General features: G+C 33.4%; 1 protein-coding gene across 3 annotated transcripts in view; it reads left to right on the top strand.

Annotated features, from left to right (window-relative positions):
• Positions 1–26,448, top strand: part of DYNC2H1 (dynein cytoplasmic 2 heavy chain 1) — a 289,645-nt gene that overhangs the window by 63,450 nt on the left and 199,747 nt on the right. For 2 of the 3 annotated variants that reach the window (XM_070490370.1, XM_070490368.1), the window contains exons 41-53: positions 2,492–2,647; positions 3,812–4,071; positions 4,883–5,129; positions 6,063–6,214; positions 7,253–7,397; positions 8,627–8,729; positions 9,307–9,474; positions 14,663–14,793; positions 16,273–16,521; positions 17,112–17,220; positions 19,852–19,965; positions 21,043–21,185; positions 25,694–25,778. In XM_070490370.1, the coding sequence (XP_070346471.1) occupies positions 2,492–2,647; positions 3,812–4,071; positions 4,883–5,129; positions 6,063–6,214; positions 7,253–7,397; positions 8,627–8,729; positions 9,307–9,474; positions 14,663–14,793; positions 16,273–16,521; positions 17,112–17,220; positions 19,852–19,965; positions 21,043–21,185; positions 25,694–25,778 (2,062 nt within the window). The remainder of the gene's footprint in view (positions 1–2,491; positions 2,648–3,811; positions 4,072–4,882; positions 5,130–6,062; positions 6,215–7,252; positions 7,398–8,626; positions 8,730–9,306; positions 9,475–14,662; positions 14,794–16,272; positions 16,522–17,111; positions 17,221–19,851; positions 19,966–21,042; positions 21,186–25,693; positions 25,779–26,448) is intronic. The other variant, XM_070490369.1, reaches the window with a different exon arrangement.

Below are 26,448 nucleotides of genomic sequence, written 5' to 3'. Positions count from 1 at the left end.
ACTTTTTATTATGTTAGTCTTAAAACACTTTAATTCTCTCACCCACAATATCTTGCACTGCTTACCTAAAAATCTTGGATATTGGAATGTATTGGATGAAGGATGAAGAGAGTATTGCTGTTTTCTAGGAGAGTTTTAAAAAGGAGATCACACTTGATTTTGAATTTAAAGCATGAGCAGTTTAGCATGCAAGAAGACAATGGAGGTCTTTCAGATATTCTATGTAATTCTTTTCAACTTTTCTTGGTTTTTCTTTTATATCATTGCTTTTATGAAAAATGTAAACATATAAAAAATAAAGAAAATAAATAGCAGTGAGCTTTTGAAAGTATCTAATAATCTGAACTTGATTTAGAGATCAATACTTTGGGATTGAACAAGACATATAGAGAAATGGAAATCTCACTTCAGTTTTCTCAGTCTTTTTCTTTTCTGACTTTGTAAGGGTGGAAGATGGAAGAATCGAAATTTGTGAGGAAGTGATACAGATAAGATAGGTTTCCCTGTAGGCCTCAGGAAAAGAACCACTCTCATCTGCCCTTAGCCTCACTGAGCTGTCTCCTCCTTTGTGCTTCCACAGCAATGTACAGTGTCTGTCAACTGTATTATAATTGCTACATTCAACTGTAAGCACTTTGAAGGCAACGGCTGAGCCTCTTGTACTCCTTATTGTATCCCCAGAATCAAGTGTGGTAATAACAGAGTATGAATGAATGGGAGTATATGTGCTTAATGAAATACCTGATGCCTATGTTGTAGCACTGTTTCAGTAGATATGTTGTTACTTCATTAATTTAAATTGTACAGAGCCCAACAAGGCTCTCCAAAGTCAATACCTTGAGGTCATGTACTTGCATGCTGTTAATGTTAGAATGAGAAATATAACACTACATGGAATATATTGATATGTAGGGGTTCATGCCTATAGAAATGATGACAGGATAAGATTATTATGCCACAGAGTGGATACCAAAGAATCATTTAGAAAATAAACTGATTCTATTTTGAGGTCCCTGTTATTGTTTGAAATTTTTTTATGTGTTAAGAATTCCTTCCTTCTTATTCTGTGCTTTGTTCATGATGTTCAGATTCTGAGAGATATACCATAATGGATGTTCTAGCCAAATGCTGATTTTATTTATAATTAAAGCTTTGCTTTCTTCTATTAATTTAGCAAATTAGGTAATCTAGAAGAAAATATGTGGGTTTCCTTCATCTTTGACTTTGAAGCCTAGAACTAATATTTAAAAAATATAATGTTTAAATTTAGAAGAATGGAGGAATGGGAGGAAGAGCAGGAAAAAGGGAGATGAATATAATAGAAATAATATAAATGCTAAGCATGGCCTAAGCAGCTGAATCTTTACCCATCTTCTCCCTTTTTCCCACTCTTCTTCCCATTTCTTCATTCTTCTAAAAATATTTATCATTCAGGCAGAGGATTTTTTAAAAAAAATGCAAATTGGATCATTTTACTCCCTCACTTAAAAACACCATAAAGGCAGTGAAAATAAAATTTGCACTGCTTACCATGGCCTACACAATTCTGCATACTCTGGCCCTTGCCTACTTCTCTGACTTAAACCACTCTTCCTTTCCTTACTCAGCCTTAAGCTTCTTTCAATTCCCTAACTACACCAATGGCTTACCTTTGCATATATTGTATTCTCTGTGTGGCCAGATAGATGTCATCTTTCAGATGTTAGCTTAAATGTAACCTTTTTCAAAGAGGCCTTGAGCCCTCAATCTGAGTTACTCTCCCTCGAAACACTGTCTGCTGCTCTATAGCTCTTACCACAACTTAACCATCTCCTCTATTGGACTTGAGTTCCATGAAAACAAGTACTCTGTTTAATTCACCTTTCTTTTTTTTTTTTTTTTTTTTAAATACCTAGTACCACAAACAGATCCTACTGCATAATTGGTTCTCAGTAAATACTTATAGAAAGACTGAGAATTTTTTCTCCTCCAACCTCCCGGCAGTTACACAGGGGCCCCAGAGGCCTACAGATCAAAATCATCCACACTACCTCAGTCCAAGTTTCTTTTTAAAATTCTGTGTAGAAAGAAAGCTCAAATGGTTTTTTATTTAAGCCTGCTTTTACTAGCCTTTCTTGTCCAGTGTCATCAATCTAGCTCTTGCCTCTAGCTTCTTTTTTATCAGCAAGAGGAAATGAGGAACTATTCTTTTTAGACCAATGCTCATTGATTTACCTTTTCTTTTACATTCTTCAGGTTTAGGAAGTAAATAAACTATGTTTCTATTTAAGTACTCTAGCACTTACAACTAGAAGTATACAATTGTGTTTTTATGAATATTTCTTATTTTCAAGGTTTATATATATAAATTAAATGGAATCTAAACTTTCTACGAATAGAGGGATAAATTTAAAGATGATCCTTGAAAAGATATGTAACTGTCAATCAATATGGTTCTGACTTTACTGGTTAATATTTGCCTTTTTTCTGTACCGTGAACTTTAATCAACAGAATGACTATGTGGTAGAAACAAGTTTGGTGGGGACTGTGATGAATGGTTTGTCACATCTACATGGATGCAAAGATCATGACCAATTTATTATTAATCTCATAAGAGGACTTAGTGGAAATCTGAACATGAAATCACGTCTGGAATTCACCAAAGAGGTAATGCATATTTAAAGCCTATATTCAGTCAACATTTTTCTTTAATTTTCATTGACTCTTAACTGCCAAAATACAGTGATTTGTAACTATAAGGTATAGAACTTTTTAATTTTGAAATTATGCATTCAATAGAATAACAGTGCATTTATTTATGTATATATACATATATGCTTATTTTCTCCTTTGAACTAGTTCATGATATTTTATTATATAATTAAAATTCTATAAAATAATGTTTTAATAGGTTAAAGTCTGGGCCATATCTTTCTTGTTAGACATTTTTGAACCTACTTAGCCATATGAATAAATATAATTATTTCGTTCATTTTTCATCTTAGAAAAATATATACATTTTTCAATCATTTGTTTAACAAGAACAGTTTTAGCAGTTAAGAATGCTGGAATGAATTAATCATTATAAATCTTTTCTTGAACAAATGTCAAGATGCATTTCAACCAAGTCGTTTATACATATTAAGGGATTTCTTCCTGTTGGCCTCTGTTGAAATAATTGAGCGCATGTTCCTTGGGGTTGTCTCCAATATTATGTTTCCGCATTTTTATTATTTGGTTTCTTCTTTGATACCACCATTTATTGCTTTCTGTATATTGTTTCCCTTTCCATGGCCATTTTGTTGCCTCTGTTGCTAGATGCTTCTCATCGTTAAGACTCAATGCCCAATTGTATGCTGCTTTTAAGCAGTCTCTTGCCAAAGTTCAGAATAAAGGTGTTGAAGGTTAGCATCAGTGGCTAACTCTCTGCTTTTTATCAGCACAGATAACAGTTTTCAGTCTTAGAAAGAATAACAGATTAAGAGCAGTGGTGGTAACACTGGAATGGGCAGTAGCAGAATATGGTAGAAATGAAAAGTCTAGGATTCCTACACTGTGTAATTTGTAATTTAATGTTCATGAGAACTTAGTTAAAAGTTGAATATATTTATACCTTTGTGTATGTGCAGACTAGATGACTTTTATTTATTTGCTGAAATGATCATTTAGAGAATAATAATTGAGATAAAATGTTGTGTAGTAGGTTTAGTGTATATGAACTTTGTTTTTCAACTAAGACAATTCACTCTGGGACATTTACTTTGAAGAATTAAAATTTCACGTACTCTATTTGGACTTTGTGAAAACCCATTACAACTGTTTCCTCTTAAGGTTTTTAACTGGGCACGGGAATCTCCTCCAGACCCTCACAAACCAATGGACACCTACTATGACTCAAGTAGAGGACGATTAGCATCTTATGTGCTGAAGAAGCCAGAAAACTTGACTGCCGATAATTTCAATAATGGCCAAAGTCTTCCAGTCATTCAGACTCCTGACATGCAACGAGGTCTAGATTATTTCAAGCCTTGGTTAAGTTCTGATACTAAACAGCCATTTATTCTCGTAGGACCGGAAGGATGTGGCAAGGGGTAAGAGCAGAAAAGTGTTGATCGAAGTGAATATTGTAGATTTATGCTCCTCTTCTCTTTTAAGATGATTGTTAAATGCTTTTACCTTTCTTTTGGTTAAATTATCGTTTACATTTTAATGAAGGACTCTTCTTTGCCATTACTTGTAAAAATAATATGACTATTGAGAAGAATACATCCTTTTTTCTGCCAGGTTGTGTTTTCTAATGGAAAGAGAGCAACGTGAGAAGATACCCTTGAAAAGAATCTGTGCATACAGTCAAACAGAAAGTGAATACCTTAGATATACGCACAAGTTGCTATTTGCTTTAGTTATAAAAAATGAATCTTGAAGTTAGCTATCTATTTAAAAATAGCTTTTAATTTAGTGCCTAGTGAGTGTAGTTTCTGGAAAATAAAAGACATGGATTATTAGTTTCACATTTCTAGTAGTAATTAAAAAATTCAATTCATAGTAATTTTTTTTTAACTTGGAGAACTTAATATCTTAAAATCTTTCAACTGTGGGGAAAACACTTGGTGTCTTTTATATATACTTTATCAAACTAAATTATTTCTGTGACCTTTGTTTTCTTTGCTGAAGAGTCCAAAGAATGCCTTAAAATATGAATTGATTTTTTTCCAGTCTGAAAATTAGAAAGTTACCTTGATAATTATGGAAACCATATCAATCTTTACTACTTTCTCCTTAAATATCATCATACATAATCTAGAAACTGAAATATTTATTATAAAATAGAAATTTTATATTGAATATAAAAAGTATTTTATTGACTGAGTTTTCAAGTCAAATGTCATACATCTTTTATAGGATGCTGCTCAAGTATGCCTTTTCCCAACTCCGGTCCACTCAGATCGCTACAGTTCACTGTAGTGCACAAACTACTTCTCGACATCTCCTGCAGAAATTGAGCCAGACTTGCATGGTGATCAGTACTAATACTGGTCGAGTATATAGACCAAAAGACTGTGAAAGACTTGTTTTGTACTTAAAAGATATCAACCTTCCCAAGCTTGATAAATGGGGGACCAGTACTTTGGTAGCTTTCCTACAACAGGTGAGTCTTATTACTTGAAGTGTTTTGATATAGTTAGAAATAATTTAATTTCATTAACTTTTCTTATAGGTAGAAAATCTGCTTTCATTCTTAGAGCCAGTTTTATCTAGCATGTATTATGGAAATTAAACTCTTGAAGCTTCTCAGTCTTGTTCCAGGGCTACTTTCTTTGATCTTCCTCCCTTTAGAAGTTGGTATTACAATGAGATGACATGTGTCAGGAAGAGTAGAAACAAGCTTTACCCTATACCCATCACCTCTCCCTTGTCCTAAAATAAGGAGGAAAGCAGAAGCTGGAGATGGTGCTGGAGTTGGGGAAATTTTTGCTTCTTTCTTTAGGTATGCATTCTTCTGAGAGCAGTTAGACTTCCTCAGTCATGCCCCTTTTGGGCTGCTTTAGCCCATTGGTCTCCCTCTTTGCCTATATAACTATTGGAGACCATACATTCTCAGCCAATGTGGAAGATTTTCTTTCTTTATGTGATTTACATTACATTAGAAACCCTAAATTCTAAATTAGAACTTATTATGCTTATGTAGGTTCAAATTTAGCTTTATTATGTAACTGTAGAATATAATAAAATATTTATAGGAAAAAACCCAAAATATTTTCCTTATATTTTTCCTGATTTCTTTGATTTTTTTGAAAATTGCTGGTGGATTTATACTATCATCTGGATTTTAATGTTTGTTAGAGAGAAAAACATTTTAAAAATGAGGATAATTCAGCTAACATTAGTAAAACGTAGAGTCTTGAACAGTATCATTTTTCAATGACACAAGAATTTCAAATATATTTCAGTCTTATATTTTTGAGTTAGGTAGAGGATGATGATTGCATTTGGAAACAATTGAATTTTATGAAAAAAATACAATATCATCATTAGAAAATCTTAAGCATAAAATACTTAAAATACATTTATTTTCAAATAGGTATTGACATATCAAGGATTTTATGATGAAAATTTGGAATGGGTTGGTTTAGAAAATATTCAAATTGTGGCTTCTATGTCAGCTGGAGGAAGACTGGGAAGACATAAGCTGACTACCAGATTTACTTCTATTGTTCGTCTTTGTGCTATAGAGTATGTATCTTAATTAGTGTTTTAAAATTTCTTTTTTATTTGGGGAGACATCTTATATATTTGCATTTTATTAGTGCTTATCTGTTTATGATATTTCTTCAAAATGTAGGATATAAAAATAGTCAAACTTAAGCTCTGATATTATTTCTTTTTCCTGCCCTTGCCTAACTGTAGGCAGTAATTTAGGGTGATAAAGGCTTTAATCAATGCTTCTTACATGTTAGAAATAAAATCGAACTGTTTTGTATCATCTCTGTTCTAAAATGTCAGTATCAGGAATCTGAATGGTGAATTTTAGATTTAAATGTTTTATGGGTTTCATAAAACAAAAATGCTATCAACTTTTATGAAGATCACTAAAAACAGAATATAAATCTGAACAAGGTAGAGTTAGGTCGTATTAGTGGCTGATAGCATTAATCCTAATATATCTATCCATCTCCATGCTCCATAATTGTTGCAGGACTCTTGAATTTTATGGTTATGGCACTGTCTCCGTTACATTTTTTCTTACAAAATCTTGTTTTTATGCTTTCATACTAATTGCACCTTCTTTAGAAATGTTTACATTCTTCTTTAGAACTGTTACAGCCACCAATTAAGCTTTATTTAAATAGATTCTGGTTTGAGATAAAGAAGTTGATTTTATTTGTTGTATTAGTTCTATTTTTATAGTTCTGAAGTGGATTACTGCTCTATGTACAGGCTGTACTTAAAATGCTTTTTCTTAAACAAAATTTTCCTTTTGGCCCTTTCTGAAGATTAGTGGTTTTTCAAACAATCATGTTTTTAAGTAACTTCATTGGAATCCTCTCTTAGGACCCTCAGTATTTGACAACAGATAATTAGGGATCTAATTTGATTGAAGTGAGAATTAGGGACCTTGAGCCTGGCCTTGGCCCCTGAGTAAACCTGAGATCTGGAGGTATCTTGGTCTCAGAGCAGCACAGTTTGAAAACCATTGCTATAACTTAACATTAAAATAATAACTTAGAATATTGATTTATTTCAACTTATTTCTTGTATGCCATTTTTTAGTTACCCAGAAAGAGAGCAATTACAGACAATTTGTGGAGCATATTTGGAACCTGTTCTACATAAAAATCTGAAAAATCATTCTATTTGGGGTTCTTCATCAAAGATTTATCTCTTAGCAGGATCTATGGTACAAGTGTATGAACAGGTATCTATTCATTTATGTTGTAGTTTTCATGTCTATTGGTATCACCCCCAAAGGACTACCTTTAATCCTGACCTATGTTGATAAGCAGACTTTCTTTTCCTGTTATTTGTTAGACTTTTCTACTAGAGAGTAAGTTCTGTGAGGGCAGATGTTCTGTGTATGTTATTCACTATTATTTTCCCTAGCACAATTTCTGATAGACTGTCAGTAAATACTGAATGAATGAATCAGTGGGTGAATGGTTATTCTGCTGTCAGCTCAAATTTAGCATATCTAGATTGGAGTTCATCTTTTTTCTAAACTAGATCTTTCTCCTGACTTCTATCAGTTTCTGTCTTCCAGGCTTCAAATCCGAGAGTAGTCTTTGATGTTTATCTCTTTCCTGTTACCTGTGAGCAAATGTCTAAAGTATCCTTCCTTGGTAAAGTGGGACAGTACTTGACAATAGGCATCAAGGATGCAGAAGGCGTTTGTTGAGTACCTTCTCTTTCCAGTGCTAGTCCTAGGGATGCAAAGATGACTGAGTCTCTATTCTCTGGAAGGTCACAGTCTAATGAGGGACCTAGTTGTATAAATAAACTATTAATACAGCATGATAAGTATAACAATAACAGTATGCACAAGTTACAGAGATAGCATAGAAGATGGAGTGAATAACTTTGTTTTATGTTGTAGTTGTTAAGAGGAGGTGAAATATGATCTGAATTTTGAAAAATGAATAGAAATTCACACAGTGGCTGGAGATGAAAAAGGTCTTTTTAGGTAATGGGAATAGCATGTGAAAGTTATGGAAGTATTTGTGGAAGAGATTTTATGGTATTGGAGTAGAAGTGAGGAATGATAAGTTAGAAAGCAAGAAGTTCCTTTTTTTTTCTGAATTAATTCAAATGTTAACTGATCAAAGCCAGAATAAGAGCGATGGCTCCATATGTGGAGAGGAAGGGACAGGCTCTTTACTGGTTATATATTGAAGAGTAGCACTTTGATTTGTTAAAAGTTCAAAATCTTTGGCAGTTTGTTGAAGCCTATGAACAACCTCTCTTAGATAATGTTTTTAAGTGCGTAAAATATAATATACAAGATAACCAAGGAAATCAGTTGTCTTGAAATACAGTTCTACCTGCTGGTGGAAATTGGCATTCCTGTAACTCTAAGGTGACTAAAAAATTTATAGCGTGATTACATGTTTAGAAAGTTGACACATCAATTTACTATATTTTCTTTTTCAGGTACGGGCCAAATTTACAGTTGATGATTATAGTCACTATTTCTTTACTCCTTGCATCCTTACCCAGTGGGTTCTTGGCTTATTCAGATATGATTTAGAAGGAGGTAAGTTTTGCTTTCATGATTTCAGATGACTTATCTTTGTTTAGAATGCCGCTGTGTCTCTGTTTGTGTGTGTGTCTTTAAGCTGTATATTGTATTTGTAATAGATACATTAAATGAGTATTATAGCTGGTTATAGTATTTTAAAATTATACTTAAAATAGTACTAATATTAAATTTAAATATTAACCTTGAATAACCTTAATATTAAAATTATAATACTTTATTATGTTTTCTCTTCTGAACTATTTATGATTGTCACTATTAAGACTTGATTTTTGGAAAAATTAAACCATTATTCTTTGTAGTCAAAGCATGTTTAATATGCTTTTGGGGATTGATATTTTTATTCAACAACTAGAGGTAATAGTGCTAAGTGTATCTGTCAAATAATCAAAAAAATTTACCCACTCATTAACAAAATGAATTTTAACTTTTTCCCCTTTCCGTCTATTTATCTGTTGCCAAAATTATGGTAGGTAGATTCTATTCTCTATTTCTTTCTAACATTATGTTGAAACAGACCATTTTCAAATCATTTGAATTTTATTACAATTAAAGAAAATTTTGCGTTTTTTAGGATCCTCAAACCATCCACTAGATTGTGTTTTAGAAATTGTAGCATATGAAGCACGGCGCTTATTTCGTGACAAAATTGTTGGTGCAAAGGAACTTCATTTATTTGACAGCATTTTAACATCAGTGTTTCAAGGAGATTGGGGCTCAGATGTGTTAGACAATATGGCAGGTAATACAGTTATAGAGTTTATGTAAATATATAAATGTTATAAGAACTTTAAAGTTATATTTCTTACTAGTAGCATGGTTTTATATATCTAAACAAATCAGAACTTTGGATAATTTTAATGCTGTTTTTACCATAAGGGGCTGCTGTGTCTTTTTTGCTAGATATCAATAATTGTGTTCCAAAGAAAATATGATGACAATAATAGTTTTCTCAGAAAAAGGGGATTTGGGTCATAGTGTTTTACATTTGAAATTCAGAATTGTGTTTCCTGAAGAATTTTTATTAATAATGTTTTTTTCTAAATAGCCATTTATGTATGAAACTTAAAGATCACTGTGAAAATCCATATTTGATTACAATGAACTTTTGCTTAAGACTAATGACCATTCTCATTCCTGTCACTACTGATAATGTCATTAGCAGAGAACTTCTTATCTATTCTTGTTACCAGCTTCACCCATTGTTATGATAAGCAAAGCATAACACCATTCAGTCAAAGCAACTGCGTTGCATTTGCAGCTATTACCGCTTAATAACCAGTATGCATTTTGAAAACGGCAGTGGGAGTAATGCATGTTAAGATGAAAATCATCCTGGTAAAAGAGGCTTTGATAAAACAAGACCATAATATGGCAATATTTTCCAGTAAAATTGCTTTCAAGCTACAAAATGAGTTTCTATTCTATTAGACTATAAAGCTAGGCTTCAAAAATATTTCATATAACACGTTCAAAAATATTTGATATAATACATTCTATATAGTACATTTCTAGATTTGATAGTGACCCCAGGGTCACAACTGCAGAAACAAAGGTAATCTGGAAGGTGAGAAGGACGTTGAGAGTGATAGAATTTTCTAGGTGCTGATTGAGTTTTTGAATCAGGAAATGAGTTCAAAAGAACCTAAAGCAGGATGAAGTGCTCAGAGAAGCCTGTTAATAGTTCAGAGTTGGCTTGATTTTGAGTAAGGGTTTGTCACTGTGGCCTGTAGTTTTCATGGCTTAGTGTGGAGAGGCTTTGGTTCTTAAATGGTGCCATCTTTCTCAGTCTGAAAATTGGGTTAGTGGTGTTTCTTCTTGCAAAGAAAGTGGCACATCCTTTGGGCATTAAATAGTACTGGTGTCTTATTAGGTATCTGAATTCTCTAGAGTTTGGTATCTTTCAATCTCCTATGTAGGACTCCATAAATAACATATGCTTTTTTTTTCACTGTTTTACTTTTCAATGGGGAGTTGTGCTTTTTAAAAATAGAGGCTTGATATGTTAGATCTAGGCAAATAGGATTTTCACATAGTAGAATATTAATTTATTAATAATAAACTAGATACATTCTTGTGCTAAGAAACTTGTAATGTAATGGCAGACACAGATATGAAAGTCCTTGCTTACAATGATAGCTATTGCTAGTGTGTATAGATACCACAAAGATTTTTTCAAGCAGATGGTTAAACTGGTATTTACAATACAGCATGAAGTATTTTACATATAATATAACTTTTCTGAATATATTCGGGACAAATGCTAGAGGAAGTTACTTTGAAATTTTTTAAGATACATTTTTTATTCGTGGATAATTGTAGATTCACATACAATTGTAAGAATTAAAACAGAGAGAGCATATATATGTTTTACTTGGTTTCCCCTAGTGGTAATGTCTGGCAAAATTATAGTATAACGTCACAGCCAGGATATTGACTTGATATATTTAAGATAGAGAACATCACCACAAGGATCTATCTTGTAGCACTTTTTAAATTTTTATTTTGCTGATGAAGATTCGTCCTGAGCTAACATCTGTGCCAATCTTCGTCTATTTTATATATGGAATGCCACCACACCATGGCCAATGAGTGGTGTAGGTCTGTGCCTGGGATCCCAACCTGTGCCACCAAAGTGGGTGATGCCAAACTCAACCACTATGTCACAGAGCCAGCCCCTATCATGTTGCACTTTTGTAGTCACTCTCACTCCCCTCCCATCCCCTGGAAACTGCTAACCTGTTCTGTATTTAATTTTGTCACTTCAGGAATCTTAATTTCCACTTAGAATAATTCTCTGGAGATATATGTGGGTTGTTGTGCGTTTGAATAGTTTGTTCCTTTTTATTGCTGAGAAGGTATTCAGATGTAGTACCATTTCTTTAACCATTTACTTGTTGAAGGACATCAGTTGTTTTCAGTATTTGGCTATTAGGAGGAAAACTGCTACAAGCATTCCTGTACAGCTTTTTGTGTGAACATACATTTCGTTTCTCTGGCATAAACGCTCAGGAGTGCAGTTGCAGGTTGATGGTACTTGTATGCTTAGTTTTAAAAAAAATTGCCACACTGTTTTCTCGAGTGGGTGTATCATTTTACATTCCTGTCAGCAATATATGAGTGATCTGATTGCTCTGCATCCTTGACAGCATTTGGTGTTGTCATTTTTTATTTTAGCCATTCTGATATCTTTGTGTTAATATGTCATTGTGGTTTTAATTTGCATTTTGCTGACAGCTAATGAAGTTGAACATCTTTTCATGTGCTCATTTTCCATCTGTATATCCTCTTCAGTGGCACGTCTCTTAATGTCTTTTGTCCATTCACTAATTGGATAGTTTATCTTTTTACTGTTGAGTTTTGAGAGTTCTTTTTATATTGTAGATACTAGCCCTTTGTCAAATATGTGGTTTGCAAATATATTCTCCCCCCCCCCATAGCTTGTCTTTTCATCCTCTTAATAGGGTCTTTCACAGATAAAAAGGTTTTAATTTTATGAAGTCTAACTTATTAAATTTTCTTTTTAAGAATCTTTTGGTGTCAAGTTTAAGAACTCTATCTAGTTCTACATCCTGAAGATTTTCTTCTACAGTTTTTCTAAAAGTTTTATAGTTTTAAGTCATTGGTCCATTTTGAGTTAATTTCCATATAAAGAGTGAGACTTAGGTCAGGATTTGTTTCTTTGCCTTTGGATGTCTACTTGCTCTAGCATGATTTTTTAAAAAGGCTACCTTTCTGCCTTGAATTACTTTTGCACCTTTGTCAAAAATTAGTTATATAGGTCTATTTCTGGGTTTTCTATTCTGTTCCATTGAAGTGTGTATCTGTCCTTCCACCAATACCACAGTGTCTTAATTACTGTAGCTATGTAATAAGTCTTGGTATTGGATAGACTGATTTCTCCTACTGTATTGTTCTTTTTCAAAATTATTTTAGCTATTTCACTTCCTTTGCCTTTCAATATAAATAACAGAATAATTTTGTCTATTTGTATAAACAATATTGCTGAGATTTTGATAGGAATTCCATTAACTCTGTATAGTGGTTTGGGGAAAATTTACCTTTGTTATGATGAGTCTTCCAATTCACAAACATGGTATATTTGTCCATTATTTAGATATTCTTTGCTTTCTTTCATCAGTGTTGTATAGTTTTCAGCATACAAGTCCTGTACATATTTTGTTAGATTAACACCTAAGATTTTAGTTTTTTTGAGCAATTACAGAGAGTCAAACTGTATCTTAAAGGATCACTATTTATGTGAAGAAGAGGAGAAGGCATTCCAGACAAAGGAAAAAGAATATGCAAAGAGTCAAAGGCTTGAGAAAGCTGGAGTATGTAGTGGGGTGCAGAGGGAAATAGGTGATTCAAGCAGTCAGTGGAGCCAGATTGCAAAGGGCTTTGATTAGGAGTTTCATGTTTTAATTTTTTTCCTAGGCAGTGGGAAACTATATGCAATGTTGGAGTGGTGTGGCACAATCAGATTTTGTTTTTGTGCATGTTACTCTAATAGCAGTGAGGATATGGTTGAGGGGGCAGAGACTTGTAGCAGGGATACAAATTAGGAGGCCACTGCAATAGTCCAGGCGGGAAATGATGAGATGTGAAGATAACGAGTTCAGTTTTATACGTGTGTTTGAATGTTTGTAAACTTTTTGAGTGTCTGCTTATCTCTAACAAAAGTACAATGTTTAAATACAGATGTTCTATAGATAAGTGTTGAATGAATGAATGCATGTATTCTATGTCTATTAAGCAATTGGAAATATGGGACTAGACTATAGCATGGGAGACTTGTCTAGTGATAAGTAGTATAAGTTTTTGGTATAAAATAGTTGATAATTTAATCCACAGCATAAGATTAAATAATTCAAGGGTAGTGTTTAGAATTAAAGAATAACAGGCTGAATTTGGATCCCAAGGAAAATTAAAATGTAAAGGATAAGCAGAAAGCTGAAAAGAAATAATGGTTGTGGCTTGATGAGTGTGGGCATATAGATCCAACGAAAAAAGCTTCAAGAAGGAGATGAACACGAGTCATGTTGGAGTAATGACTACAAAGAAGATTTGTGTTTGATGATTAGGGCAGTAGTGTTGTTCCCAAATAAGAGTTTTAATATAGTGGTTCCTGCAGGTAGAAAATAATGGAAGAAAGATAATAAGAAGGTAATGTAAGAAACGTAATGATGAAGGGAAGGAGAGGAACATGAAGTAACTTGAGTCTAAGGAAGGTAAGGCTGTTGAGCTGAGCATGTGACAAGGAGGATACTTGATGGAACAGTCTCCCAGAGGAATTGGGCTGGAAATGTTCAGTAGAATGGTGAACAGATTTTCCTTGTATGGTAACAGGAATACGTCTATAGGTAAATTTAATGGAGATTCATGGGATTTTTGTTTTCTTATTAAAATTTGGTTGATTTTTCTTTTATTTTAGAACTAGGGCTCTTGGTATTGTTAATAAATCTATATTTTTTTTCTCAAGGAGAATTTTGAGATTTTTTTATTGCCGATTTTATATAGATCACTTTATTTTATTGCTGATTTTATGTTATTTTTAATCTACAACTTTTATGTGGAGATTCTGGAGAAGGAAAAGGAAAATGAGGCAAACTGAGAGTAGAAGGGGGAATCATAGGGGAAAGTTAGAAGGAAGCCATTTCTTTTGAGGAAAGAGAAGTGGGGGGTCAAAGATAAAATAGGGATACCATCAGTAACTTTTTAGGTAGAGTTTGGTATGGCAGTAAGGTCTTTGCGTCTTTACTGATCTTATTGATCTTCCAAGGCATGCTTTAAAGTAATTTATCTTTGCTTTTCCATAGATAATCTTATTTGGACTAATTAACTTAAAAATAATTTAGTAAGCAATGTGTTTATTGATACTCCTATTACAAATGACACATATAAAATAAAAATATCTTATATTTCTACAGATAGTTTCTATGTTACGTGGGGAGCCCGACATAATTCAGGAACAAGGGCAGCCCCAGGACAGCCATTGCCTCCACATGGAAAACCACTTGGAAAACTAAATTCTGCAGATCTCAAGGATGTTATTAAAAAGGTATAATTAGAATCATGAATTTGAGTTGGGATTTGGTTATGATTATAGTCATTTTTAAAATATTTATTGCAAGCTTTTTGAGGATGTGGAGTGAAAGACCATAGAAAAGACAAAACTAGTTCTTATCTTTTGCAATTAGTTCATTGTGGCTGATCTAACTAGATACACATGTACTTACACAGATATGTGTAAAATTGCTAAGATACAGGTTGGCATAAGGTATCTGATCTTGGAAATATTAATGAGGCTTAATATTAATTGGGAAATCATCCTAGAGCAGTGGTCAAACTTTAGTGAGCATCAGAATCATTTTGAGAACCAGAAAGTATGCTGATTTTTGGCTTCCGTCCCAAAGAATTCTGATTCCATAGGTGAGGCCCAAAGAATCCGAATTTCTCACAGGCTCCCAGATGTAGATGATACTGCTAAGTCACTGAAACTTTGTGTAGCACTGTCCTAGAGAGGTTTTAAAAAAATTCTCTTTAAGTTTAATTAGAATAAAGAAGGAACAATATTATATATGATTGCTTTAAAAATTAATATTTGTATTGGAAGTTAGTGTGGATTTTATATTAAGAGAAGCTTTTCATGGTCTGCTCAACTGATTGATTTGCCTCCAATGAATACTGCAAAGTTTGGGAATGTTGCAAGTTGTTAAATGTATGAAGTCTGGTTGTCCTTTCTCTCTTCTTCACTCTATCACATAGTTGCTGGCGGGGCATACCAAGTGTGTGGGCTTTGGATTCCTTCCCAAGCAGTGCATAAGAACAAGAGTTCACAAAATAGTTTTTAGGCACTAGGTTTCTAGAGTTTTGGGATCATTTTATGGTCTGTGCACACTGATTTGATTTGTAACAACTGGTAAAATTTCAGAGATTTTGAAATTTTTATAATTAACCTGCTATCTCATACTGCAGTTTACTAATATATTAGTAAATTAGTATATTAATGGTATCCAAAAGTAACTGACTATTGTGGATGCTTGAAGTTGTTTGACATCATATAAGTTTTTCCTAACAAATTGCCGTAAAGCTGGATTACTGGATAGATAAAATGTAGAGTGTAAGATGACATGTAGTCACTTAACCCTTTTTCTAGAGTGTGTCAAAAATATAATACCTTTTTATTTATTTGTTTATTTTTTTGAGGAACATTAGCCTGGAGCTAACTGCCACCAATCCTCCTCTTTTTTTTTTTTTTCCTGAGGAAAACTGGCCCTGAGCTAACATCTGTGCCCATCTTCCTCTACGTTATATGTGGGACGCCTACCACAGCATGGCTTGACAAGCGGTGCATAGGTCTCCTCCCCGGATCTGAACCAGCAAATCCCCGGGCGCTGAAGCGGAACTTGAGAACTTAATCGCTGCGCCACCAGGCTGGCCCCCAAAAATATAGTATCTTAATCTAGATAATTAATGTTTTTATTATGTAATTAGGGCTTATATTAATGATAAAATATTCTTTGTGATTTTTTAAAAGGGTCTTATTCACTATGGACGAGATAACCAGAATTTCGATATTTTACTTTTCCAAGAAGTCCTGGAATATATGTCTAGGATAGATAGAGTGCTGAGTTTTCCTGGAGGTTCACTTCTGTTAGCAGGACGCAGTGGTGTGGGTCGTCGGACCATCACTTCTTTAGTCAGTCATATGCATGGAGCAGTGCTGTTTTCTCCAAAGATTTCCAGAGGCTATGAACTGAAGCAGTTCAAAAATGATCTCAAACATGTGAGTTACTCACAATCATTTACTTTATTTTGGTTTTAAATCACAATTAGTTATTATTCTAAAAGGCTTTAAAAACGTTTAGGTCTCTGATGTGCAACATAGTGTTTATTTTAATTTTGATGATTATTTTCCCCATGATTATTAGAAAATCATATTTTTATGTACAGATAGGAGAAGGTTCTTATTAGGACTTATAGCTCTCAGGTACCCCAGATTATGGGATGTTAGATGGAAATGAAAGATAAACAAAAGGAGGGAATTTATATAGGACGTATGTGGGTATATATAAAAATGATCCTCTACCTTTTGTTTTAATGTCCTAGCTGTGAAATAATTAAAATTTTCCCCAAATAGTATTTGTTCAAGGAGTAGATTTACTTTCCAAACTATCTGGCTAAAGTTTGATTTTTAATTTTGATTACTCAAATACGTATTTAATATATTATAATATTTTATTGTTGTATATATAATATATAGGCAATAAATGTATATAATAAGTTAAAAATGACTTAGATTACATACAGAAAAAAAATTTTTAACTGTGCCAAAAATATTTACTGGGTACCAAAGTATATTGTCTTACTGTGCAGGTGCTGCATCTTGCAGGTGTTGAAGCACAGCAGGTAGTCTTACTTCTGGAGGATTACCAGTTTGTTCATCCGACATTTTTGGAGATGATCAATAGCCTTTTATCTTCAGGCAAGTGAATGATTTCTGTTCAAAGAAAATGAAAGTAAAAATTATTTAAGTAAAATTATCTTGTGTAAAATTATGTTTCAGAGAACTTTTGGCATAGCTTTTACTAAGGTGACAGGGGATTAAACATGCTCAGAGCAGGAGAATTGAAAATCTCATTTTTATAAAACCAAGGGATTGAAGAATTATATAAAAGTGATTATTAATATTGAATATTGGTGAATGTACCAAAAAATTTGCCCTCATACACTTTTGGTGGGACTGTTATCTGTTATAAACTTTTGGGAAAGTTATCAATCAGTACTTGTGTTTAAAATGTGCCACATCCTTTGATATAGCAATTCTGTTATCATAGAATTTTAACACACAGAAATAAAAGAACTAGCATGTAAGGAAATATGTATAATTTGTAACAAAAAATTTGATAGGACTTCACTGTCCATCATTTGTGGAATGATTGAATGATTATGATATGGCCTTAATATGGGTATATGAATACAGATATATTCCAGATATATGAGATGTCATTTCTCAAAAAGAGGTATACTGGTATTGTCTCTTGAAAAGCCACTAGACCTTTTTGGCGGTGTCCTTGGAAGAATACCTGCCATTTCCCATATTTCTTCCTTTCCTGAAGAATTTATGAAATTTATTAGAATCTTTTTATAATAAGTAATCACTGTTAATAGAATTGGTATGAGGTAGTTTAGTTTTAAACTTGGACCAAGCGTATTTTGTTATGTAAGTACAGTAAACCTTGTTAAAAGCTAGTTTCAATGTGTGAGTTGTTCCATTGTGGAGACCTGAGGACAAAGTTACAATGATGCTCATGTTCGACTCAGTTTTCATTAAATGCTTATTTTGCATCATGCTAGGTAGACTCTGAAATGAAATAATCTTTTCTTTAGAATTTAACAGCTTTGGTTGAAGAAAACATTTAATTTATAACGTGAGGTAATCTATACTTTAGTGCCCAAATGAGAAGTACAGATCGGGATTCTAGTTAGACAAGTGGTAGGTCAATTTTTGTTGGAGAGTTGAGGGGTGATGCCGTCGTGAAAGTGGTAGGTCTTGAGCAAGCTTGAAATGTTTGTGCCCTTTTATAGAATAGCCCTATTTTGATTTTTAAGGTGCATATCCCTGCATATTGCTTGAATTGTGACTAGATGGAGACCGTGTTCATGTTGGCTGAGATAAACTAGTAGACCAGATATGCAGGCTTTTTGTCCTTTTTTTGGTTTTGTTTTGTGAAAGCAACCATCCAGATAACATTAACACAGTAATTATTGTTTTCATCTTAAGATAAATTGGCCTTTATTATCAAGATATAACTACAAAAATCATAAGTCAAGTTAAATTTTGGCAGCATTTTTGGCAAAAAAAGTATTTGAAAAATACTTCCAGAGAAAGTACTCAGTAGGCCTTTGTCTCTTTTTCCTATTTCAAATTCTTATTCTTTATAGTGTATAGTATGTACGTAGAGCTAGCTTTCTTTTCTAAATTTGAGGAACCAAATTTGGTTCCTCTTGGTTTGGCTGCAATTTAGAGAAAGACATAGAGCAGATTTATGTGTGTGTGTGTTTAAATATGTACAAGCTTGGGGGATGGGGACTGGTCTGGTATCTCTTGAGTTTCACCTAAAGAAAAGTAGGGATCAGGCTGATGGGCCATACATGAATGTAGTGCATTGGATGTGTAGCAAAAGAATTTTCACTTGATCTTATAATTTCTTGCAGACTATAAATATATTGGTTTAACAAATATTTATTAACCACCTGTCGTGTGCAAGACCCAGTTCTAAATACTGGATTTATAGTGGCGAACAAGACATGGTTCAGGCCCTTCTATCAAATTCTTGTAGTCTTAATCAACTTTGATTTGCCTTTCATCGTTGTGTTGCTTAATAGCAGGCCATGGACTAGTTCTCCTGATTTCTAGTCCAAGTTTATTCATTCATTCATTCATCTCATAAATATTTATGTCCCAGATACTTTGCTAAGAATACTCGAAAGTTAATATTGAACATGATCAAATATTTGTCCTCTGGGAATTCAGAATCTATTTGGGCAGGAAAGGGAAGTAATTCATTCATTATTAAATAATATGATAAATGCTAAACAGAGATATGTTTGGATATTTTGTGAAAGAGACAAGAGTGCTTTACTTAGCATATGGATAATCAGGAAAGGCTCATGGGCATAACAGTTGACAAAGTAGTGTCTTGAAAGATAAATAGTAATTGTTTTGGAAGATAAGGGACAGAGGAAGACTGTGGGTATGTATTTCAGGAAGAAGGAGTATTTCATTATATTTATGGAACATGAAGTTCATTGAGCTAGAATACAAGGTCTTGTAGGGGAGGGATGGAGAAGAACGTGCAAAGGCAGATAAATGGCTAGATTATGAACTGTCTTGAATGGCTTGCTTAAGAGTTTAAATTTTATCAAATGAAGGGTACAGATGTAGATTTGTGAGTAATATAGAGGTGATAGGATTTGTGTGTTTTTGGAAATAAAGATTGAATAAGGGCAGATTATTTAATACAAAAATAGAAAAAGTATCATGTATATAAAATGTGTTTTGAATTAGTGTAATGCAGCTAAAATTCAAAAGAAATGTAATGTTCTTCTGTAGGTGAAGTTCCTGGACTCTATACTCTTGAAGAATTAGAGCCATTGCTGTTGCCTCTTAAGGATCAGGCTTCACAAGATGGTTTTTTTGGACCGGTCTTCAATTACTTCACATATAGTAAGTGACATAGAATTCATTAATCAATTCAAACTCAGTTCGTGTGAAATAAATACCTTTTAATTTGCCTTATTTTCTCATTAGATTGGAAAGGTATGTTAAATCTTGGGTCCATTTGGTAATTTATACATTTTTCTTTTTTATGGTGCTTGTAGAAGATAACACACAAGTAGCCTAAAGGCTAACCTATAATAAAAACATGCTTTCAAAATTTTAGCAAACGAGAAAGATGAAAGTGTAATGTTCTTTGGAATATTTACTTTGCTGTCTTTTTTTCATGTGGTAAATTTAGTGCTTAGTGCCTCCTACCTTAGAGAATTATGAAACTATTTCAGTTGTGCCAGACTCTATAGTTCTTTTTAAAAAACTAAATGACCTTGGATTATTATAGAAGCAGTTTTATGTGTACTGTAGATATCTAAAACTGAATAAGTAGAACATAAAGCAATAGTAACACTATGCAGACATTACAACTACACTGATCTTCTTTTTTTTCCTAAAAGAACATTTATTATTGATGAAATAAAGTTAAATAGCTACCCTCCCTTCCCTCTCTTTCAAGTTTACAAGGAAATTCTAATTTAAGAAACGGATTATCCCAATGCTATTTTAAACTGTTTCGAAATATAGAAACAAGGAAAATCTCCAAATTCTTTTTATGAAGGGAAAATATCATTGATATTGAAACAGGGAAAAGATATTTCTCCTAAAAGAAAGCCAGAGATCAATTTTGCTTGTGAATATTGAAACAAAAATCCTTGAGTGAAAGATTATAAAATAGAATCCAGTATCACATTTGAAAAATAACGTATAAAATAGCAATATAGTATATACCCTTATCTTCTTCGTGAATATCCTCTGGATTATTTTTCTTAGCATGAACACATACACAATTATTTTTTAACCAAAATAAAAATTATACCATAATACTGTTTCACAGCTTGTTCTTTTTAACAAACATCTCCTACAATTCGATTTCAGAAAATTTTAATCTCATAAAACCAGACCATATATAGGTTTCTGCAATTATTATTGCTATAGTATTCCATGGTTATAATTTTCTTATATATGTTTTAGGAATTCAGCAAAACTTGCATATTGTCTTGATAATGGATTCTGCAAATTTAAACTTCATAATAAACTGTGAAAGTAATCCAGCTTTGCATAAGAAATGCCAGGTGTTGTGGATGGAAGGTTGGTCAGATAGCAGTATGAAGAAGGTAAGTTTAACATTTAAATATGGAAGTAAAAAAATAAGCACATTTTCTTTTTGAAGATACTGATTTTCATAATTTCCCTTTGGTGTTTGTTATAATATTACCTTATTCTTGACACTGAACATCTCTTGTATGTTTGAAAATAATTCTATTTCCTTCATACTCTTGTGTGATAGTTTAATTGAGTATAGAATTTTAGGTTGAAGATTTTCTTAATTAAGGACCACAGAGATATTTATTGTACTTTAAAATTTTTATGCATTTCATTAACTATCCCATCACAGGCTAACTTAAAATAAGAACATCACAGCAATAATTTTAGCAATTTTTTAAATTAAAAAAATTTTAAATCCCTTTTAAAAAATGTATAATTGCTGTGCTGTTTGGAGGGAGATGATTTAATGTGTGGGCTCATAGCACTGTCTTAGTTAGAAGCTTCTCATATTGCTTTGTTTGAATAAATAATAGTTTTCAATATTGTCTCTGAATGATATTCATATTTTCAAGCATTCATTTCTTTGTGTTTGTATAATTAAAATACAGACTAATACCTATCATGATTCAGAGGAAGGTGTGTAATTTGGGATAATAGACAAGATTTTACAGATGAGATGATATTTTAGATAGACTTCAGTAAGTAGATAGAGGAGAAGAAAGTTATAGTCTAAGGAGGCCATGTGAACTAGAGGCATTCATTAAGAAGTAATGATGATTGGTTGCTTAATATGTGCCACTATTCTATATGTTGAGGATATAGCAGAGAAAAAACAGACAAAAGTCTTTGCCCATGTGAAATTTTCATTCTTTTTTGGGGGATATCTGGGGAAAAGTTTTATAGGTGAAGATCCTGAGATGACAGCTCACTTAGTGATTTTGAGGATCAGCAAGAAGCCAGTTCATCTGTAACAGAGTGATTAAGAGGGAGAGTAGTTGGAGATAAGGTCAGGGAAGTAAGAGGAGAACAGTTAGGGTGGGACTTTTTAAGACATTATAAGAATTTTAGCTTTTCCTGTAAAGAAGTAAGGGAGCTTTTGGAGGCTTTTGAGCAACATTGTTGTAATGTTTTGATGGGATTACTCTGGCTTCTGGGCTGAAAAAACTCTATAGAGGGCAAAGGTCGAAGCAGTTACAAAGCTAATACAATAATCCAGGTGAGAGAAAAGAATGGCTTGCACTAGGAATGTAGTGATGGAGGTGATGAGAAGTGGTCGGATTCTAGATATGTTTTACAGTAAATAAAACAGGATTTGCTGACACATTATAGAATGTATAAGAGAAAGTGAGTCAAGAATACTTCCAAGTATGTTGGCTTGAGCACCGGGAAGGATGGAATAACTGTCAACTGAAAAGGGGGAGACTGTGAGAAGGGCATTTTGAGAGGAGAATATGAGGTTTTCAGGTTTAGATTTGTTAAATATGAGATGTCAGACATCCAAGTTGCAAAAGTTGAGAAGACATTTGGATTATGAGTCTGGAGTTCAGAGAAAAGAAAGATCAAGCATACAGATTAAATATTTGGGAATTATCAGACTTTAGGTGGTATTTAAAGCTATGAGAATGAATGATGTTACCAAGGGAGTGAGTGTTGTCAAAAAATAGGAAGGGGATCCAAGGACTGAACCCTGGGGCACTTTAACATTAAGAAGTGGTGATGAGGGGCCAGCCCCGTGACTTAGTGGTTGAGTTCACACGCTCTGCTTCAGTGGCTCAAGGTTTGGTCGGTTCGGATCTTGGGCACGGATGTGGCATCGCTCATCAGGCCATGCTGAGGCGGTGTCCCACATCCCACAACCAGAGGTACTCACAACTACAATATACAGCTATGTACTGGGAGACTTTGGGAAGGAAAAAAAAAAAAAGATTGGCAACAGTTGTTAGCTCAGGTGCCAATCTTAAAGGAAAAAATGTAAGAAGCTGAGATGAAGAGGAAGAACCAGCAAAGAATACTGAGAAGGAGCTGGGGACATAGGAGGAAAACCACAAGAACGTGAGGACAAGCAAAGCCAAGAAGCCAAGCAAAGACAGCATTTCAAAGGAGTAAGGAATGATGAACTATGACACACGAAAGTAGATGAGGCCTGGAATTGATTATTGGATTTAGCGACATGGAGGTCATTGGTGACTTTGATAAAGCAGTTTCAGTTAGTAGTTAAAAAAAACATTGGAACATGTTTCGGAAAGAATGAGAAGAGAGAATTGAAAAGAGTGAATATGGTCCCCTCTTTTGAGGAATTTTGTTGTAAAGTAGAAGAGAGAAATGGATCAGTAATTGGAGGGAGGGAGAGGGAGTAAAAATAGTGTTTTTTAAAAAAAATTTAAGATGGGACAAACTATAGCATGTTCATATGCTGTCGGGAATGCAAAAAGGAAGTAAAACATATGTTACTGGAGAGACAGGGAAAAACTGCTGGAGCATTATCATTGGGTAGTGGACAGCATATGGGTCTAGCGCACAGATGAATGGAAGCATCATCCATAATAAAAGGAAAGAAAGCAGAGTACAGAAACACAGGTCCATGTAGGTTGGCAGGTATTGGAAAGTTTCAGAAACTTCTGATTGTTTCTATTTTCTCAGTGAAATAGGAAGTAAGTTTATCAGTTGGGAGAAAAGTTGAGAGAAGAGATTTTGGAGTCTTGAAGAGATACAAGAGGATATGGAAAATAGTAGTTTGGAAGAGTGAAAGAGTGAAAGGTTTAGAAGAATGGACTATGATAGGTGGCATTAAGGGTTCACTTGAGTTAATGATCATGAAGTTCAATTGAGGCCAGTCAGCATTATTGTGTGTTTTTTCTCTAGTCTTATGTGCACTCACAAGTGCAGACCTGCAATAGGTGTGACTTGCACTTAACCAGGATTGAGGCTTTGCCACTCGAGTATGACAAAGCAAGTGAGGATCAAGGGAGTTGAGAAATTGTGATAGAAAGATGGTGAATGACAGTGTAAAGACGGTCAAATTAATAGATTGTAGATCTTAGTAGAGTCTGAGGATTATTGAGATTGCAAAGGGAATGTGCTGGGAAGATAGCAGTATAGTGATAGAAGAGTGGGATGTTTCAAAGTGAGATTATGGAATGATTTCACTTATGGTTAATGACATATTCTCAGGGTCTGACCGTTTGAGGTGGGGGTGAGTACCTGAGAAAAGTGGTGAATAAGATGACAGAAAAAGAAATTAAAGGAATTGAGAGGTGATGGTATTAATAGAAATTAATAGGGTTAATATACTCATTCAACTCTTTTTAGAAAGTGCCATTTTCATCTCTAAGGAGGCAAGGTGGAGGCAAAGGGAAGTATAGGTGAATCCAGGCAGGAAAACTTTACTAGTGTAGGATATTATTTAGGGATAGACTTTTTATTTTTTTTCCCTTCAGCTTTATTGAGGTATAATTGACAAATAAGAATTGTGTGTGTTTAAGGTATACATAATGATATTTTGATATATCTATATGTTGTGAAATGTTTACCCTGATCAACCCAATTAACATAAGGGATAGACTATTTTAAAGAAAGTGAGTTTCCAAAGAAACAAATTTCCATTGCTTTAAAAGGATAAATTTCAGATATTCTCACAGAGGCTTGAGTGTTTTGTCAGAAATCAGTGAAGGTGTTTGAGAAAAAACCATGGTCTCTGCCTCAAGACCCATGGCACTTTCAAGCTCTCCATTAGTTAAGGGATCTTTTGGTTTACATTTTATTCTGTCTGAGAAATTCAGAAAATGATTTTTTGACCTAATTACCTGGATTACTTGTGCTGCTTCTTGCTATTAATGTTAAGTGTATCATGTAAAAGAAGTTGAAGCTTTTTGGCTTAATTTTAAAATTTCAGTGTTCTACTACTTTAATTTTTTTCTTAGAAAACTAAGTTTTTTGTGTATATTTTTAAAATACTACTCATAAGATTATCATTTTTCTGTAATAATAATGATGTCTGTTTATGAAACCTTATTTTCTTATTTGTAATAGTGGCAAAAACCTAGCTATAGCTAGACAATGGATAGTTTTTAGAATTATCAGTTATGAAATTGTTAATTATCAATTATGGAATTATTTTCATTTACTTTTAGTTATTTTTTATTCAAGAAAGCTAAGAATCCTTGTGTATCCTTTTATGCCATGAAGGCATTTTATTAGTTTGATGCCAAATAAAACATTTAATTTTTATTATTGCATGATTTAAATGGCATTTGTGGTTATATTCTAATTCAATCCAAATTGTAATTTCTTTTATCTGGTATAGTCTCATCGTTTTTCAGTGAGATGTTGGAGCCTTTCCCTATATATCATTAATTTGCAATCAATTAATAGTTGATATGTGTCAAAATTTTGTCTAGGAAATAATGTCTTCTAAAGATGGCTACATTTATTTTTTCTCTTAGTCTGGAAAAAATCCTAGAAGAAAAGTGCAGTTGATACTTTTTTGTGTGTGTTAGAAGTGTTTAACCTCTGATACTGGATTATTTAAACTTTTTCGTACTGAATTGAGTTTTAAAGAAATGATCTTCTGTTTTAGATACCTGAAATGTTATTCAGTGAAACAGGTGGTGAGGAAAAATATAGTGACAAAAAAAGAAAAGAAGAAAAGAAAAAAAATTCAGGTAGTATTTTGATGAAATTGATTTTATCTGATTTTAATTTGTGAAATAATTGCGATTTTCTAATGTTACAGATCCAATACAGATTCACAATCATTATCGATTTGAGTAATGCTAAACAAAGTTAGATTTCTTTTGATGCAAACTAAACTTTAAAGCCTTCTTTTTTTTAAAACTAATGTTTATGTCATTTCATATAGGACCTAACAGAATATCTATTGTTTGAATTTAAGAAATTAAAAAATCATGTTTTTGACATGAAAGATCTAAAGGGCCTGCTTATATTGCATAGGGTCTTTGGTTAATAGCCTAAACTTTCCATATTAGTTTATCACTTAGATATGTCATAGCACTCAATTCATGCATGAAAAAGTTTTATAATATTCTTTGTGTATGCACATAATATTTTCTTTTTTTTTTTTTGAGGAAGATTAGCCCTGAGCTAACTACTGCCAATCCTCCTAATTTTGCTAAGGAAGACTGGCCCTGAGCTAACATCCATGCCCATCTTCCTCTACTTTATACATGGGATGCCTACTGCAGCATGGCTTTTGCCAAGTGGTGCCATGTCTGCACCCAGGATCCAAACTGGCGAACCCCGGGCCGCTGAGAAGCAGAACATGCGAACTTAACCGCTGCGCCACTGGGCCGGCCCTTGGACATAACATTTTTA

This window comes from Equus asinus, chromosome 20 (genome assembly GCF_041296235.1).
Source record: "Equus asinus isolate D_3611 breed Donkey chromosome 20, EquAss-T2T_v2, whole genome shotgun sequence".
Classification (NCBI taxonomy): domain Eukaryota; kingdom Metazoa; phylum Chordata; class Mammalia; order Perissodactyla; family Equidae; genus Equus; species Equus asinus.
Note: the sequence above shows the minus strand (reverse complement) of the source record. Positions and strands in the feature narration are given on the sequence as shown.